This window comes from Eumetopias jubatus, unplaced genomic scaffold (assembly GCF_037043125.1).
Source record: "Eumetopias jubatus isolate StellerSeaLion01/CBP00866 unplaced genomic scaffold, mEumJub1_p1.0 scaffold_17, whole genome shotgun sequence".
Lineage (NCBI taxonomy): Eukaryota > Metazoa > Chordata > Mammalia > Carnivora > Otariidae > Eumetopias > Eumetopias jubatus.
The window spans coordinates 82,442,091-82,459,247 of record NW_028274823.1 but is presented as its reverse complement, the minus strand read 5'-3'; the positions used below and the strand labels follow the sequence as shown (position 1 = coordinate 82,459,247).

The 17,157-nt window shown below is 39.2% G+C and overlaps 1 protein-coding gene across 2 annotated transcripts in view; it reads left to right on the top strand.

Annotated features, from left to right (window-relative positions):
* The first annotated feature begins 316 nt into the window (after positions 1-316).
* Positions 317-17,157, top strand: part of A1CF (APOBEC1 complementation factor) — a 48,304-nt gene continuing 31,463 nt past the window's right edge. For both annotated transcript variants that reach the window (XM_088019792.1, XM_028104587.2), the window contains exons 1-2: positions 317-415; positions 15,981-16,115. In XM_088019792.1, the coding sequence (XP_087875918.1) occupies positions 317-415; positions 15,981-16,115 (234 nt within the window). The remainder of the gene's footprint in view (positions 416-15,980; positions 16,116-17,157) is intronic.

The window sequence follows — 17,157 nt, the reverse complement described above, 5'->3', positions numbered from 1 at the left end:
ATAATTGGATTGAGATTTACTGATCTGTGTTCTAATTGGAGAAGGGGTATTATTCATTTGTGACTTCTAAATCCCAACTAAAATGGAACCTTTTTCAAAAAAAAAACCTCTTTTTTAATGAGGACATTTCACCAGCCGTGTTTGTGTGTGGCTGTTCATTGCTCTAACCTTAATGACTTATTTATAGAGAATGTTTCCTAAAGATGTCCTTCATGAGAAGGACAAGTTTGGCAACAGTAATTTACTTAATTTATCTTAAATTTGGTTTCAGTGAGCAACCCTAATTAACCTGATTTTTTGCTGATAATCACTCTCAATGGAATCAAATCACAAATCCGGGGATGGATTGAGCGGCACCCAGAAGGAAGCAGCTCTCCGCGCACTGGTCCAGCGCACAGGATATAGCTTGGTCCAGGTAGGAACTTCTTGTGACATCTGCTGAGATCCAGCACTGAATTCACTGAATGGTGGGAATATTCGTGGTCCTAAGATGCAAAATGTGAAAGGTCAGCTGTGTAACTCTTGATGAATGTTCTTCCCCGGGGTGGGGGTGGGGGGCACAGGGGTGGAGGAGAAGTCACATCATTTCAGTGTTGTAGGTGACGCTGCAGAGGATGTTCTTTCTACCTGGGGTTATCAGCTTCACCTTACTGGTCATTTGAAAGCAGAATCTGTGTTCACGTCATAGAGACTATTTATTGTAGCTTAAAAAAAAAAAAAAAAACCACTTTGGTACATGAAAAGGCAATTGGAATTTACTACCCAAAGCTTTCTGTGAAGTAGAACCATGCTAGTGTTTCAAGAATCAGCAGAGAACAAACTGTCCCTGAACTAGCCTTAGTTTCCAGAGAGATTTCTCACTTCAGATGCAGGAAGACGTCTGGATGCGGGATCCCAGGACTGATCCTTTGGTCACCGTAGCTGTTCCATGATGTTTTCTCACAATACCTCCCCCGGCCAAGTTTAGGATCTGTAAGAATTTCTCTCCATGTTCAGCATTTTTAAAAAGGAAAAAGAAAAAGCCCTAAAACTCACTTCGTAGATGTCGGTTAAGAATTATCTATATGTTATTGCTGTTTCTGTGAAAGCCTCCTTTAGAGAGGTTAGGACACATGGAAAAGAAAGCTAGTACTAGGCATATTAACGATCTTACTTGAAGAAATAATGTTGCCCTTTTTACAGTAAGACAAAGTATTTTAATTCCCAGCTGTAGTCTTTCACCCACATACTTTTCAAACTTAACCAAACCCATATGCTATTACAAATACAAATTTCATTTGGATAACAACAAAACATACAGCATCCTTTTATTTCATATTCCTTTGTCAGATTGTTACAAAGGGTACTACATTTAGTTATGTTAGAAATGTTACCAAAATACTTAAACTTTTTTTCTTTTAACCTTCTTTGTATCTGAAACACTCATGCAAACAGTGGTAGTAGAAAGCAATTTAAACTTAAACCCTTTTGAAAAGGAATTTATTAATATTTATACATAAGGATGTTTGCCTTCTGGAAATCAATCTGTAATGGTCCAAAATATAATGATAGGAATACATGTAAACCAGTCTAGCATGGCATTATTTTTGAAACCTCAATATCACAAACCTAAGTGTATAAAAGAAAATTATTAAGTAAACTATGAATATCTAATCATTACATTCAACAAGAACTTTATGAGAATTAACCACAAAACAATGTAAATTGTTCGATTTTATTCAAAACACTAGTTCTTCCTTTCCCCCCAAATGAAATTCAGGGCAAGTCTGATGGCTTTTTTGGTAACTTTTAGGTAATAAAAAAAAATCTTCCACTAAATAATAATATGTCTAGTGCACTGTAATAAAAACTTCAAAGTTACAGCTATTTCCTTTCCCAAGTATGTCAGGTTAGATGGTGATTTCTATGTTCTTTTACGCTTTCAGAAGCATAATTTCCCATGCCAGTCTGCTAACTATGCTTTCTGACTCTGAGCTGAGGCAGAAGGAAGGGATCAAAGCAAAGGAGAAGGGGCAGAGTGTGCCTGACCCAGGATGTCAGCCCTGGGCTCTCTGGGCCCAGCAGGTAGGCAGGATCATCAGAGACATCCTTCATTCCATTGTTAGGCATCTCTCACCTGGCTTCACTCTCCTCTAGCACCACTTTCCTGGGCCTCCGACTCCTTCTGCAGAGCTCTTTTGGACACTCTAAGCAGCCCTCCTGGGGAAGAGGGAAGATAACCCCTGATTCCTCCATGTGGCCAAACTCTAGTCCCCTGAAAGTACTCACACATTCTCTGACCGGTAAAACCTGGAGGGACGGCGGCCACAAAGCAACCACCTCTCCTCACCAACATCAAAGCAGGAGAACCCACTGCTCTCACCGTTACGTATTTCAGGAATGAGTTAGACCCACCGGCCTAGTGTGTTCCCAAACACAGGGGATGCATAGCAAGCTCTCTGAGTGCTTTCCTTATTTTACCCTGCCTCAGGTAAATTGAGATGCACCTCACAATTCCTCTCACTTGGGGGAGATGAGAATCCACAACTCACCATCAGTGGTCTCCAAATATCTCTGAATGGACTCCAAAACCCCCTCTCAGACTCCCTTACTGCTTTCCTAAACTCAGGGATGGGGGGCGGGAAGGAGGTGTACTGTCAAGAATGTAAAACCGCTTCTTGCTACCGCCTCATCCTGCTTGGTGGTCCAGTGACTTGATTTCATATCCAAGCCAGGGGCCAAAAAGAGTCCCATCCATCTTAAAATCCTGGTGCAAATTAAACAGCATTCAGTCATTAAGTAATCATTTTCAAAAATTCTGCAGCACAGAAGATTGTAACATATTATTACAGCTATGTAAAAAGTTTCACAGATAGTATATTTTTCAAAGACTCAAATAGTGATGGAGATAATTTTACAAACCTAATGCTAGGATTTAAGAACATCTGCAGTATAAAGGAAAAGAAACCAATAGGGCTACTTTACTTTCATAAGTAAAAATCTTTCCCAATAAAATAACTAAAAATATATGGCCGATCAGCATATTACTTTCAACTTATATGTTCAGTTACATACAGAAAATGTCAATAATGAAACCTCAAGTTAATAGCAACTAAATAACAGTAAACATTTAGTGGGCACTTCTATTCTAGCTGCTTTGTATAAATACATTCATTTAATCCTTACAACAACACTATGATCATCTCCAGTTTCCAGATAAGAAAAACAAGGCACAAGAAGGTTAGGTACCTTGCCCACGATCATATAGGCTATAATTCCACTGCTATTGGTCAGAATTTCTGGCAAGATTTACAGAACTAAGAGCTGTTATAATAATATCTTTATGACTGCAATTTTAGAGATTAGCATGATAGGGCATACAAAACTATTTTGTTGAGCTTAAACTCTGTAACATGATTCACTTTGAGTAGTACTATTTGTTAGCAGAACGACTAATTGGGTCAGAAATTCTTCCATAATGTAAAAACCTAGAATTCTAAAACCCAGCTATCCAGATCTAAAGCCTCTGATTAAGGTCTAAATACATAGACAACTCGGTTCAAGCATTTTGAATGCATTGGAAAATCCCTCCTGATTTTGGTTGCAAAGTATAGGAAGTCACCCAAGACTTCAAATGGGAGACCTGTGGTTTAATATCCTCCTTGCCACATACAAGTGGTATGACCTTCAGCATGTCCTTAACCACTCTTGGTCTTAATTTGCCGAATACTGGCTAGGTCCTGCTCCCACTCGGCTAGTCACGATGTTGCAATCCTGGGATCTGCCCAATCTAGTCACTGGTCAGCAGCCCAGATTAACTGGCTGGAAAAGGAGAACAGCACGTTGGAGGCACAGCCTCAGCACTTTGGGACTTAGGGGAGACTCTTCAGTCTTCTCCATACTTCAGCCTTCAAAAAGAGGGCAACATCGGGTTTCCTTTTACAAAAAATTAAGATAAAGAAATAGCTTAATACAATTCTGGGAGCATACCCATAAAAGGACCATTTAAAATTTGATGGTATTTGCTAAATTCGGTTTTGAAGGATTTCTTTTGTTGGATCTTTGTAGCCTCTGAGATTGAACGTTGAATACTTGCAAAAGGAGAACTCAAAAACCAGAGAGTGACTAATCTGTGCTCTGTTATCACTAGCAGGACAAATACAGCCGTCAAAAATAGAATTTTGCAGGTTACTTAATAACGTGAGCCAGTCTTTTATATCCCAACTGATGCAACACTTTGTGCCTGTGAGCCTTTGAATTATTGTAAAAAAAAAAAAGAGATCACAAAGTACATCTTTGGTTATTGATGGCTGGAAATTTCGTCAAAATACCTTGGAGAATAAAGGAAAGTTAATGCCATACCCTGCATTTAGTAGACCTTCAATAAATATTGATAAAAATGTGTAACATTGACAAGTTAAACTTTCAACTTCACACTTGTGTTAGCGCCACATAGAAATATTTTGGAAGGAAGTATGCTGCAACGTTGTTACTTTTGTCAACAGTCTTTGCCTCCAGACAATGGAATTATGTGTGGTGTTTTTTCACCCCCTTTTTCATTCTTAACTGAACTTGCCAGATTTCCTAAAGCAAGTATATTTTTGAGAGTCAAAGAAAAAAAAAAAATCAGATCATGCTGACCCTTTCTTCAAGAATGCTTTAATGATGTGGGTCATAAACTCTGACCTATGATGATCCTTCCATCTGGAATTTTCTCCTTAATGCCAGAAAAATACATATTCATAGATGAGCATTTTCAGCCAACTTCCCACCCAACGTGTGATTAGGTTATGTCCATTTTGATTCTAGTAAAGCTAAAACTAAAAATATATTTAATAAAGATCACCCTCAAGTAGTCCAAATGTTTTTAGAAGTAGGATACTTTATCATATATTTTAAAATACTTATATTTATCATGTATTTTCCATACTTAAATATTATTTTTAAATAATTCAAAATATGGTATTAGCACTGTTGTCCAATTGCCCTGACAATCTATTTTCTAAAAATCATCAGGACACACATTTTTATAAATTATGACAGTCCCAATGCTTTCTTAATCCAGCGGTTGTCTTTAGTATGCATAAAGGATTTTTTGCTTCTCTGTTTTGTTTCCTTAGTCCTTCTTATTGAACACAGTGTGTTATGGAAGGTCTTGGAATTATAGAAGTAGAAATGTAGCGTCTGACCTAAAATGCATATAAAATTGTTGCGATGAAAGTGAGTTCATCCAAAAGTAAAAAGGTAACATAAGACACATTGAGTGAACAATGCAGCTGTGGGTGCTTCCTTTCTGTATGGAGCTATCAAACGGACCATACCCTGACCTAATGAGTGGGGAGAAATACTTAGACATAAGGATGTTCATCATCGTGGAATTTATAATGTCAAAAAATAGATCTATCCTAAATGTCCAATAAAATATGACTGGTCACAAAAAAATAGGGTCACCCTTCTATTTCCCAATTATATAGTCATGTAGAATTAGGATTTCAAAGAAAGACACGGAGAGATGTCCAAACATGGTTGTTGACCTAAAAATGAGAGTGCAAAGCTGTATATAGCTTCCAAATAATATTCTGAGAAATTCTCTACACACAGTAAAAATACTGGAAAATAACAAAATGTGATCTCTGATTAGAGTAAGTTTTTCTTGCTTGATGCTCTTTTCTTCCAAACTTTCTATAATGAGTGTGGACTATTTTTATGATAAGGGAAAAAAAAAAAATCTCATGAAGTGGAAAAATGTTCTAAGCAGCATTCAGTCAGCAGTCAACAAATTGGGAAATTTTCATGGAGAAAACCTCATTGTTAAAGGTTTCCTTTAATAATATTTATAATATTTATATTTATATATTATATTATATGTATTATAATTATTATTATAATAATAGTAACCATTATTAAAGGTACAGGATAGGTCCCTGGGTTCATTAGGCTGGTCTTTCAAATCTTTGTAATGTTTGAAATTTGCTTAATATTGATACCGTCCAACCCTTTCATTTCGCAGTCAGAAAACAAGCCCCAGAATTCTACAGTTCAGTAGAGACATGAGCCAGAGGTCAACCAACTGAGCCAAGACTCAACTTTGGCTACCGCCTGTTTTAGTTATGATTTTTTAGATTTTTAGATTTTTAAAGAGTTGTCTTTTAACAAGCCAAAAATATCAACTACCTGGCCCTTTCCAGAAAATTTTGCTGACCTCAACTCTAACGCTTACTCTGGCACTCTGTGTGAGAAGCGAATCCACAGTTTTTAAAGAAAATTCCCCATAGCATAAATGAGTGTTTAAACTTCCTTAAGAGAAGCGGGCACACCCTCTGTCTTACCCACCCCAGCCAGCTCCCGCCTGAGCCTCATTCGCTCATTCATTCATTGACTCCACAAAGAGGGCCACGTTTCCTGCCTTCGTGAAGGTTATCCTCGAGGGGAGGCAGAAAATAATCAAGTAAGGAAACCAAAAAATTGCAGATCGTGGTAAGTGCCAAGAGTATCATAAACCGGGTGGTGTGACAGAGCAGAGCAGGGGACCCTCTTCAAGCAAGAGGACACTGCAGCTGGAACTTGGAGGGTGAGCCCAAAACAGAGCCGTGCAAGGAGCCAGGGACAAAACAGCATCCGTGGCAGACGGGGCCACAGCACTTTTGAACGGCAAAGACATTAGTGTGTCTTAATTCCAAAGACCCAGGAAGATTGTACCAGATAAAGAGAAGAAATAAGTGGGCTCCCTCCTTCCCTTCCTCTATTAATCAACCTTGAGGCTGGGTTCCTGGGAACGGTTCCCTCAAACTAGGAATAACACGCAGCTTCATTCCCACCCTTCAAGCTTTGCTCGCTGTGCATGTTCTCTGATGTGGGATTTCAGTACCACCACATATTTTCATGCTAATTCGCTCATCTCCTCAACAAAGATGTGCAAGTCAGAAGGCAGAAAGGATGGGGCTACAGCCACTCACCTGGGATAAGGACACCATCCTTCCCCTAGAGGTGCCCCAGATTAACTCATCTCTCCGGGTTTGTCCTGCCTTAATCTTACTTGGGTAGTCAAGTTGCAATTTTTTTTCTTATGAATAATGCAAAGAAAATAAGCAACTTAGGATCCCCGTGTTTACCACCGGCTTCGTCTAGATGAGCACAGGGAGAAGCAGATGGAAGAACACTGTGGCGCTGACATTCTTTTCCAACCACCGCACGAAAATCCTAGGGACAGAAATAGGAATTCGACTTCATGATAAAATATAGCTCCCAGGTCCTACTTTTTCTTCCATTGCCTGGTACCACCTGCTCACGTCCCTGCCATCCAAGGACTTAAGTCATTCACCAAGTGTGTTAATACTAATTCTTTAAATGGGTAGACTGAGCAGGAGAACAGGATGGGGCCCGTAGGTCACAGACACGTGTTTCCCTGAGCTTATCACCCCAGCCACCCACAGACCAGCTTGAAAACTCCTCAGAGGGCTTTGCTTTTACTAGCCAGAAATGCCAAAGCATGGGGTGGAAGACTCCAAATGAAGGAACAGCTCTGTGAATCTTTCTGTGGAAAATGTATGCCTGTATGCCTGACAGGTGACGGATGGAAACTTCAGGATGCCAAGAAATGGAAATGGATTCCCGAAGCTGTTTTGAAACGGCCATGAAGTTCTCCTCTAATAGCCTAATAGAGAATTGGTTATATATGAGCTCTTCAACTGACGGTTCAAAATCTTTGCAAGCTACTCCTGAGAGTGTTTCCCCTTTAACTAGAAGCACGTGGGGTTTTCCATTTAAAAACAGGTGTGAATTTCACGACTTAAAGATGCAGAAACATGCACAGCTCTTTGGGACTGTGGACTTTGCCTGCGGGCAACTTCAGCATTTCTTAAGTTGTCACCTGTTTAATACTGATCAAAAGAAGGAGTATTATCCAAATAAGTAGAAAATGCGGAACCAAAAATAAGCGACTCTTCATCTTCAGAACTCAAAACTTTAGCAGGAGATTCAAAGGCAGCTATCTAACATAGGCAAGGACTAAAACAGTGAGACCACAATACCATACCATCATGAATTTGCATAGGATGTCAGTAGTTGTGATTTTTTTTTTAACCTTGTTTCAGAGGTGCAGGGTGGAGAGGAGAGACGGTGTTGAATGGCATACCGACACAGCATTAAATGACTCTGAGTCTCAGAGGAAGAATTATTCTACAGCTGACCCTTGAACAATATGGGAGTCGGGGTGCTAGTCCCCCCCACACAAAACTCTGCCTGCTAACTTCTGACTCCCCACAACTTAATCACTATTAGCCTCCTGCTGACCAGAAGTCTTACCAATACCGTAAACAGTTGATTAACACATACTTAGTATGTTGTATTATATACTGTCTTCTTACAATAAAGCTAGAGAGATGTTAAGAAAATCATAGGCAAGGGACGCCTGGGTGGCTCAGTCGTTAGGCATCTGCCTTCGGCTCAGGTCATGATCCCAGGGTCCTGGGATCGAGTCCCACATCGGGCTCCCTGCTCAGTGAGGAGCCTGCTTCTCCCTCTCCCTCTGCTGCTCCCCCTGCTTGAGCTCTCTCTCTCTCTCTCTCTCTCTCTCTCTCTCTCTGACAAATAAATAAATAAAAATCTTTAACAAAAAAAATCATAGGGAAGAGAAAATATATTTACAGCACTGTAAAAAATCAGCACATAAGTGGGTGTGTGCAGTTCAAATCCGTGTCGTTCAAGGATCAACTGTACTTTGGATTCTCTCTCAAACTTTCTGATAAGAAAAGTTAGTTGTGGGAGATACATCTTAAACACCGTCTTAAACACAGAGAACAGGACTTGGGCTCAGAGGTTTTAGCAAACAAGCCTACCTAGAAGGTGATCATGATTTCCCACTTTGCAATTATTTTTATAATCACCTTCAGTTGCAAGAAAGGATCCTGATATTTCACTTATAAGAATGATTCATTTCTAAGAAACTTACAGAAAAAAGTTTCTTTAAGAAAGGAAACTGACGCCAAGAAAGTCATCTAGTAATAGAATAGGTAGCAAGCAGACATGCAATTGGAGACACGATGATTTTTTAAATCCCTACAATCCCTTTCAGGGTCGTTTTGACTCACAAAACAGTCTCTGAACATTTTCCCACCTTCGGCTGTGGGGTCAAGGGCAGGCCTCCCTTTCACCAGCACCCTCCCACCCTCGCAAGCCCCTTGCCATCACCCGGTCAGCCCTGTCCCTTTATAAACGAAGAATTTAGTCAAGAGAGGTTAAGCGTCTTGCCAAATCCCTCCGCTTGTCAGAAATTAAAATTCATGGGGGATTTGGTAAGGAGAATAATGACCATATAAAATTCCTCATGCCAAAAAACAAGTGCATTAGGCGGAATTCTTCCTGGCCCATGTTGAGCTCGGTAAGACAGGACAGGAGGGCAATCACCCAAACCAATGTTTTCCATTGCACGTGGACAAATGTCTTTATCTGTATGTGGACGGCTCTCTATACTTTAACCGGATCTCCATCTGCTATAATATTACCCAATTCGAAAGGGCAAATTGTATCTATAATAAAAAGTGGGCTGGGCCTCTTAAATCCCACGTTCTGAAAGTTAAAAGCCCCCAGTGGATAAAGGAATCACCGAAGCCGTCACCCAGTTATGTGTTGGTGGGGATGGAGAGGCTCCCGCAGACTGCCGCAGTCAACAGACGTGCGCGGAGCTGGAAGCCAGAAGGGAGCGTGAGCACAGCGAATCCAGGCTCCCTCCAACAGATGCTGGGCGGTCCCTCGTTAGCTGGACTTCCTTGCAGAAGGTGAACACGGGGTCTCAGAAGCGGGTTGGCATTTTACTTGTCCTCTTTCGTAAAAACAGATACACTCCAAAAAGTTTTTCTGATTTTGAATTGTAAGGATACCCTTGAATTTAATAGTCCCATGAGTTGGCCAAAAACTAGTATTATAAAGAGCTTTACAAAATACAAGCTGTGCTTAGAAGCCTGTTTGCTTTTGAATACTTCAAATATTGAGATCCTGAATTCTGAAAGTTTGCCACACGTAATCCTTTAGGGGAAAGGGCAAGTGTTACAGATTATTAAATGCCTCCTTTGATAACACAAATTAGTTCTGCCTCTAAAAGACAGTGAACAACCTGAGATGATAGTAGGAATATTTTGAATATTTTGCTAGGCAACAGGGCTTCAGTGTCAGCTTTCCAAAGTGAAACAAGAACAGGATTCCTAATTTGCTAAAAGTCATTTTCGTGGAAGAACCGTATCATACTTTTTTTTTTTTAAGATCAAATGGAAGGGCTCTGTGGAGAGTGAAACAAAGAAATTGTCAAGAGCCAGAAGCTGTGCGCATTTTTCATTGTGATTTTTGCCATAAACACGTGCCACCAATAATACTACTCAGAATTCATTACATCAGCTATTTCTATTCAAGTTAATTTTAAAAGTAAATTTTTCTCACTTATGTAAATGGAAAAGCCACAAGTTTTATACGGTAATTACATGGTCTCTAATGTACAATAAAATGCATGACTATTAAGATAAACCAATGGCCTTTAAACTAATGTCTCACACTCTATACTTTGAGAAACACTAAGCTATAGGAGGATAAAACTAAATCTATATTTGCCTATTATGTTCATGTGTTAGCTTTTCCTCTCGGTTTCCAGACACAGTTCTATAAATTTTAACATCCTGATTTTTCAGCCTTTACATCACAATTATTACTGTTCTTCTATCATTAGAAAAGTAATACCTGACCTGCCTATTGGATATGCTTGGTAAGGACTGTAGAAAATATAGCTAATGAGGGTAATGTCAAGTTGCACAGTATATAAGTTAAATAAACTCTGCTTTCTAAAATTCCTCAGCCTAAAAGAGATTAAGCCAACCTGAGATCGCTGATCTTATGATGTAAAGGCAAATAAATAATACACAAGACAGATCATTATCTTTACATAGAATTAACAAAATGAGTATTCCCCATAGCACTGTCTGTTGGCCCTCATGGGACAAAAAGGTCGTAAGCAGACCAATGGCAAAAATCACATATAGGAGGAAGCTGATCTCTATGACATGTTGAACTCTATGACATAGGAGATAAATAGGTGGTATACAGGTGGCAATAGAAATAATATCTAACAGAGAACTTTATTCGATCTCACAAATCAATAACTGGGGAAATATGGTATTAAGTCACAAACTTCAAAAGACACAGTCCTGCAACATGTTCTCCGTACACTGACATAGGCTGTTGAGAAGAGTCTCCAAGAGTCTGGCCACAGCACCAGTGTCCCGGGCATGGTCCTGGTGACTCGAAGAGTCTCCAAGAGTCTGGCCACAGCACCAGTGTCCCGGGCATGGTCCTGGTGACTCCCATGCTTGTGAAGGCGACAAATGCCACCGAGCAGGAGTGGACTGTCCAGCACTAACAGAAACAGAAATAAATATACACACAGCCAGCTGGAAAATGGGCAGGAGAACATCTGAAAGCAGTTTAGTAAGGGAATACACACAATTTCTTCCCCTTGGCAAGAAAAAACAAAGGACCAAACAGAACCACAAAGGGGATTACAGATGATTTCCAAAGAATCGCTCAAGCAATGGAAATTACTGCTCAGGAAACTTAAAAAAAAAAAAAAACAGACTGCATGAGGGTTTATTAATTAATCTCCTTCTAGTTTATAAATGGGCTCACTAAGAGGAGAAAACCAACCATCTGGTCTCCATGTTTGGTGAAACTGAAAAGTAGGCATAGCACAACACGAAGAATTATGAGGCTTATAAGCCTGAAAAAATTGCCATCACAACTTTGAACAGTTATATATGCCATGAAATTCACCAGGATGAGAATCATAGGACCTTCATTCTAGTGTTTTGTGCAATAAATTAAATCAGTGTGACTTTAAGCAAGTCACAGAATATCTCCAGTGTCAGTTTCCTTATTTGTAAAATCGAGCATATTGGGTTAATACAAAAACCAAAGAAAAATATTATTACAAGCGTGGGCTTGGGATTCAAATTTTGTCTTTGTCACTTACAGCTTGAGTGACTTTGGACACAGTCTATGCCTTGGATTTCTCATCTATAAAATGAATAGTATTATCCCCATAGCTTTGTTGAGGACATAAAATGAGTTACTACATCGAGAGCCCTTAGCACAGTACCTGACTCAATTAGGGTCAACTGTTGGGTTTTTTGTTTTGTTTTGTTTTGTTTTGTTTTTTTGCTGTTGTTACTATTATGTGTAAGTAACAGAAGTTCACCCTGGCCGGTTATGCAGAAAAGGAGTTTATTAAAAGAATGTTTTTTTGGTGGAAACTTTGATTTGGAGAACTAGATTTAAGAGTAAGCTTTCAGGAAGGTTTTCAAGGTTTTTAGGAAGGTTTTAGGAAACCACATCGCAAATCTGGAATGATAAGAAAATGCATCATGGGGTGTTCAACACAAGTCTGCACCATTATGATTTCTGCACCAGAACTCAATTTTACTTTATTGTAACCATGACTATCCCAGCAGCAAAAGAAGCTGGAATAGCAAGTATGTGGCCTTTTTTAACCCCTGTAGGAAAATGCAATTTGGCTCAGATTCCCTGGACATATAAAAAGGTCAGATGCCAGATGGCCAAAAGGAACTCAATCCTTTTGACCTCAAGCTGAGATTTATTGCTTACAATCATTTATGAAAGTTTGGGTGGTTTTATTCATCATCAAGACGATGGTATCCATCATTTCTTAAAGACTCTATGGTTCCATAATGGAAGGGCTAAAATATCTGCGAGAGAGAAACTTCCAAATACTCTTGATATTTAAACTGAGTTACTAGGTGGGCTCAGTATCCAGGGTACGTGAATTACACCCACTGGATTTATAGTTAGAATTAGGTCTTCAATTTTTAATTTACATAGCTGAAGTTTTCTATCTATGTGCTACGAGAGATGGTAAATGGTTTCCAAGTCTTCGATTAGAAAAATAGAAGTTCCCAGAATTTAATGAACATTCTCTCATGAAAAACAAAAACCTATATTCTTTCTCTCTGAACTATTAATACATTTGTACTACTGGGGGAATGCATCCCACGAGAAGGACATCAGCCAGGAGGGGAAAGAGCCATTATAACTGGGCTTTATCTATTTTAAACTCAACTATAAAAACAGTGCCAAAAATACCAGCAATCCAGCTCCCAACTGTCCTGAGTAATGGACAGCTATTCTAATCCCATGACTCACGCCCAGCGCTGTCTTAAATTGGCGCGTTCGGCCACCACTGGTGCATTCCAAGCCCAGTGGGTGGTTCGTAGAGCAGATCTCCCCCGTGCATGAATTTCGTGGTGTCTCTGAACCAGCCAGGCTCTGTGATCCCAAAAAAAAATACCCTTGGGGAATTTTTGTCAAGTGTTTATAGAAACCGTAGAAAGATGATTAATAAGCTTTATTGCCCAATTATTTTGGCTCATAAGCAGATGAATCCTCCTATTCACGTGATGAGCACAAAATAGTTCGGTGATATTTTTAGCAATTATAGCAAGAAAGAAAAATTTAAAAGGTCAGTCTGTTGCCTGTTTTCAAACTATCAGACAAAGCCTGTCAAATCAGAAATTATGGGATGAAAGTTCGGTTTCTTCAACCTAAAGAATAAAACTACTACTAAGTTTATACGACGTTTATTCCAATAATCCATTGAATAGACCTCTAGACATTTAATACAGCTCAAAATGGTCTCAGAAGGACCATCATTAACCAAATGGTGAGCGTCACACCAAGCAGGTGGATTTTAGTGTGGCAACAGAAATATGTCTCCTTATAAGCAATAGACATCAGATATGTCCTTCCAAAATTTGTGTAATAAAATGATTAGAAATTGGAAAGGATTTTAAATGCAGCAGAGTGTTTGCCGTTTAAGGGCATGATAATTTTTTTTGACAAGTGAGTATGTAAAGGTATGGATCTGTTATAAATGATTAGACTTCCATATAACAAGGCAAAATGTGGGGATTAAGCAGATGGTCTCTGAAACCAGATGGCCTGGGTTCAAATCCTGGCTTTGCCTCTTCCCAACCATGTGACTTCAGCAAATTACATAATCTCTCTGGGCTTCAGGGTTTTCTGTAAAAAGTCCTTAACCTCGGACCCTGTTGAAGCCTTATGACAGTGTCCGGCACATGGCAAGTGTCATATAGGTTTTTGTTAGAAAATAAGTAGCCAGAACTTTTAATATATCTCTGAAAATATCAACTTCATATTTTTCTGAAAATTCTTGATTGAGATAGAGCTCATCGAATTCTTAAGGCATTTTTTCCCCTAGAAATATAAAACATTTCATTTCTCAGTGCTACAAAAGTTCTGCTGCTAGAAGTTTCTGCGAGAATATAGAGGAAGAAAAAAATGCAAGATCTCTTGAGGCAAATATTTAAATATTTAGTGAAATAAATAAACACCCGGTTGTTGGGAGGCAAAAAATAATCAGGGCGAGGTAGAACACCCACCTGATACCTTTTTTAAAAAATTTAAAGCAATACTATAGAAACTAGGAATAAAAAAGCGATCACAACCGGAGACATAATTTACACTGTGATCCAAAAACCTTTGAGCTAATACTTACAAAAGAATTGAGAAAGTCCCAAGTTGGTTTATATAAAGATTTAACAGTGAAACTGGAAGTTGTTCTATGTTTGATTTTAAACAAACTATCATATAAAACAATGTCTTTAAACAACTAACATATGACTTTTAAGAACACACATACAAAAATATTTGGAAAAGCAAACCAATTTAACAGGAACTACTCCGATATATGGGCAGAGTGATGCACTGGGAGATGTTTCTCTTAATCTTATACATTATTAGGTTTTTCGCCTTCTGCACTACAGTTTTTTCCAACAACATGTATCATTTTGTAGTATAAAACTTCTGAAAGTATTACTTGTAGAAGTTAGCAATGAATGCTGATATTTGGTCCCTTATATTCACTTCTATCCAAAAATCGCAGTCAAGTCTAATGACCGAGAGCTCTGACTACACCCAAGTGGGAGGAAGTACGTGTACCCTCCCCCAGAAAATACGCTATTGCAGATCAGCAGCAATGGATCAGACCCATACTCGACTCGGGGCCCCTGAAGTTGCTTTCAGGTCTTTAACCTCTAGAAAAAATAAAGATGGCACTGGTGTATTTAATATCTAATGTCTAATAAAGACAAGAACCAGAACTACTCCTCCCCATAAAACACCAAGGATTTTTACCAAGGGTTGGTTGGTTTTACCAAGGGTTGATATTCTATTTGGCCTGAGAACAGTTTTGTTCCCCACAAGGAGATCAAATATCAGTAAACCCCTCTCATCATCTTGTCGGCTTTGAAAACAGATTTAAGTCCCCCACTAGCTACCCCATTATTAGCCAGTCCACTTCTTCAAATGTTCACCTTCATAATGTTTCTATTTAGGGGCTTACATGGCCCTGCTTGGCACATGAGGCAGCCCAAATCCAAGGAGGCAAGAAAAGAATTAGTAACCGTTGACTATATTATCACATGCCTAGAACAGTGCCATGCATATTTGATATATTATCTCCTTTAATCAAAAAGCCAACATTATCCCCACTTCGTATGTGATAATACTGAGGTTCTAAGAAGCTAAGTCATTTGCCCAAAGCCCCATAGCTCTCGAGTCATGGAGCCAGGCAAGCCCCTTGCTGCCACCCCATAGAGACTCCATGTTACAGCAGAGCCCTGGATTCAAAGTACAGTCAGATCCCATGATGATCAGGCATTGGTGAGTTTGAATGACAATAATCATGATTAATTTGTCCAGCACTTCACATGTTTTCACAACACTTATCAAAAGCAAGTTGCTGAAGAACGAAGCATGGTATTCAAATCCACATGAAGGAGACCTTGACTTTATCCTCTGACCAGGTCACTATTACTTGTCGATGATAAACAGGTTCCTTATTACGATTTTGAAAATAACTGAGGAACTCAAACTAAAGGTTTTATTGTTTTCTTCTCTGCCTCATACAATCCACCCGGGATTTGCAGGAAAATGGACAAAGAAAATATGGCGGCCCTCCACCGGGCTGGGATGCTGCACCTCCAGAAAGAGGCTGTGAAATTTTTATTGGAAAACTTCCCCGAGACCTTTTTGAGGATGAACTTATACCATTATGTGAAAAAGTGAGTCCAAATTTAATATATTTTCTTATCTTTCAGGGGAAAAAATACTACACACTTTGTTTAGTGCTCATTCTTCTTGGTCAGTGATGGCTTCTCTTCCAATTGCCATTCTTCAACATGGACAAACTCAAAACCTTCCTGTTAGTGGCCGTCCCCTTATTGTCACTGCCTCGATGTAGCTCTTCCTATTCCTGATGGCTTGAACTGCCGCTGCTGGTAACTTTTCCATCAGTCTATAATAATACTACAACGACCTCTCCAAAATAAGATATTGCTCCAACTTGACATTTTAACATGGTTTTCTAAAGTGTACCATTTCACAAAGAGTATGTGTATGTTTGTCATGGCTCAAATGTATACCTACACATATTGATTCAGAATGAAATTTCCTTCTACAGGTTTGATCTGCCTGCCCTAATGCATCAACAAGATTAAGAATGGGGTTTCTCAAAGTCATTATATAATTAAGGAACACATTTCCTTGGTTTTAATTCCAAGTCTTATATTGTTACTAAACCTAAAGCTATAGGGAGAACAGAAAATTAAAATTTTCAATATTTTACCAAGTGGTGCTTCAATAACCACATTCCTGGAAAATTTAGAAAAACTAGAGTCTTGCTATTTCTTTCCCTAAATGCCAAAATCAATTGTGTGTATGTGTATAACTCAGCCTCTGATTCAGAACTGCTCCTAATTTTACACAAACAATCTCACTTGGCATGTGCACAAATTATGAGGATTTAATTCTGTAAGAATTTTATATACTGAACTTGAAAATGAGCCCCAGGAAGCACCTGAAACAGATGAAACATGCTTGAACTCTTTCCTAATGAGCCCTGGATAGATAGGTGTCCACCACTGAATACCGCGGGGTGGAGTGGGGGAGGCTGAGCCAAGGGGTAACCAACCACCAGGAAGCACACATTTAATGACACCTCTTCTCCCTGCATGCCTGTCCTATCTGTTAGGGCCACTGGTCATACAGCAGCCAGCAAGAATAAATTCCTGAGTCTGCGTTGCTGGAAAACATTTGGGGTAGCAG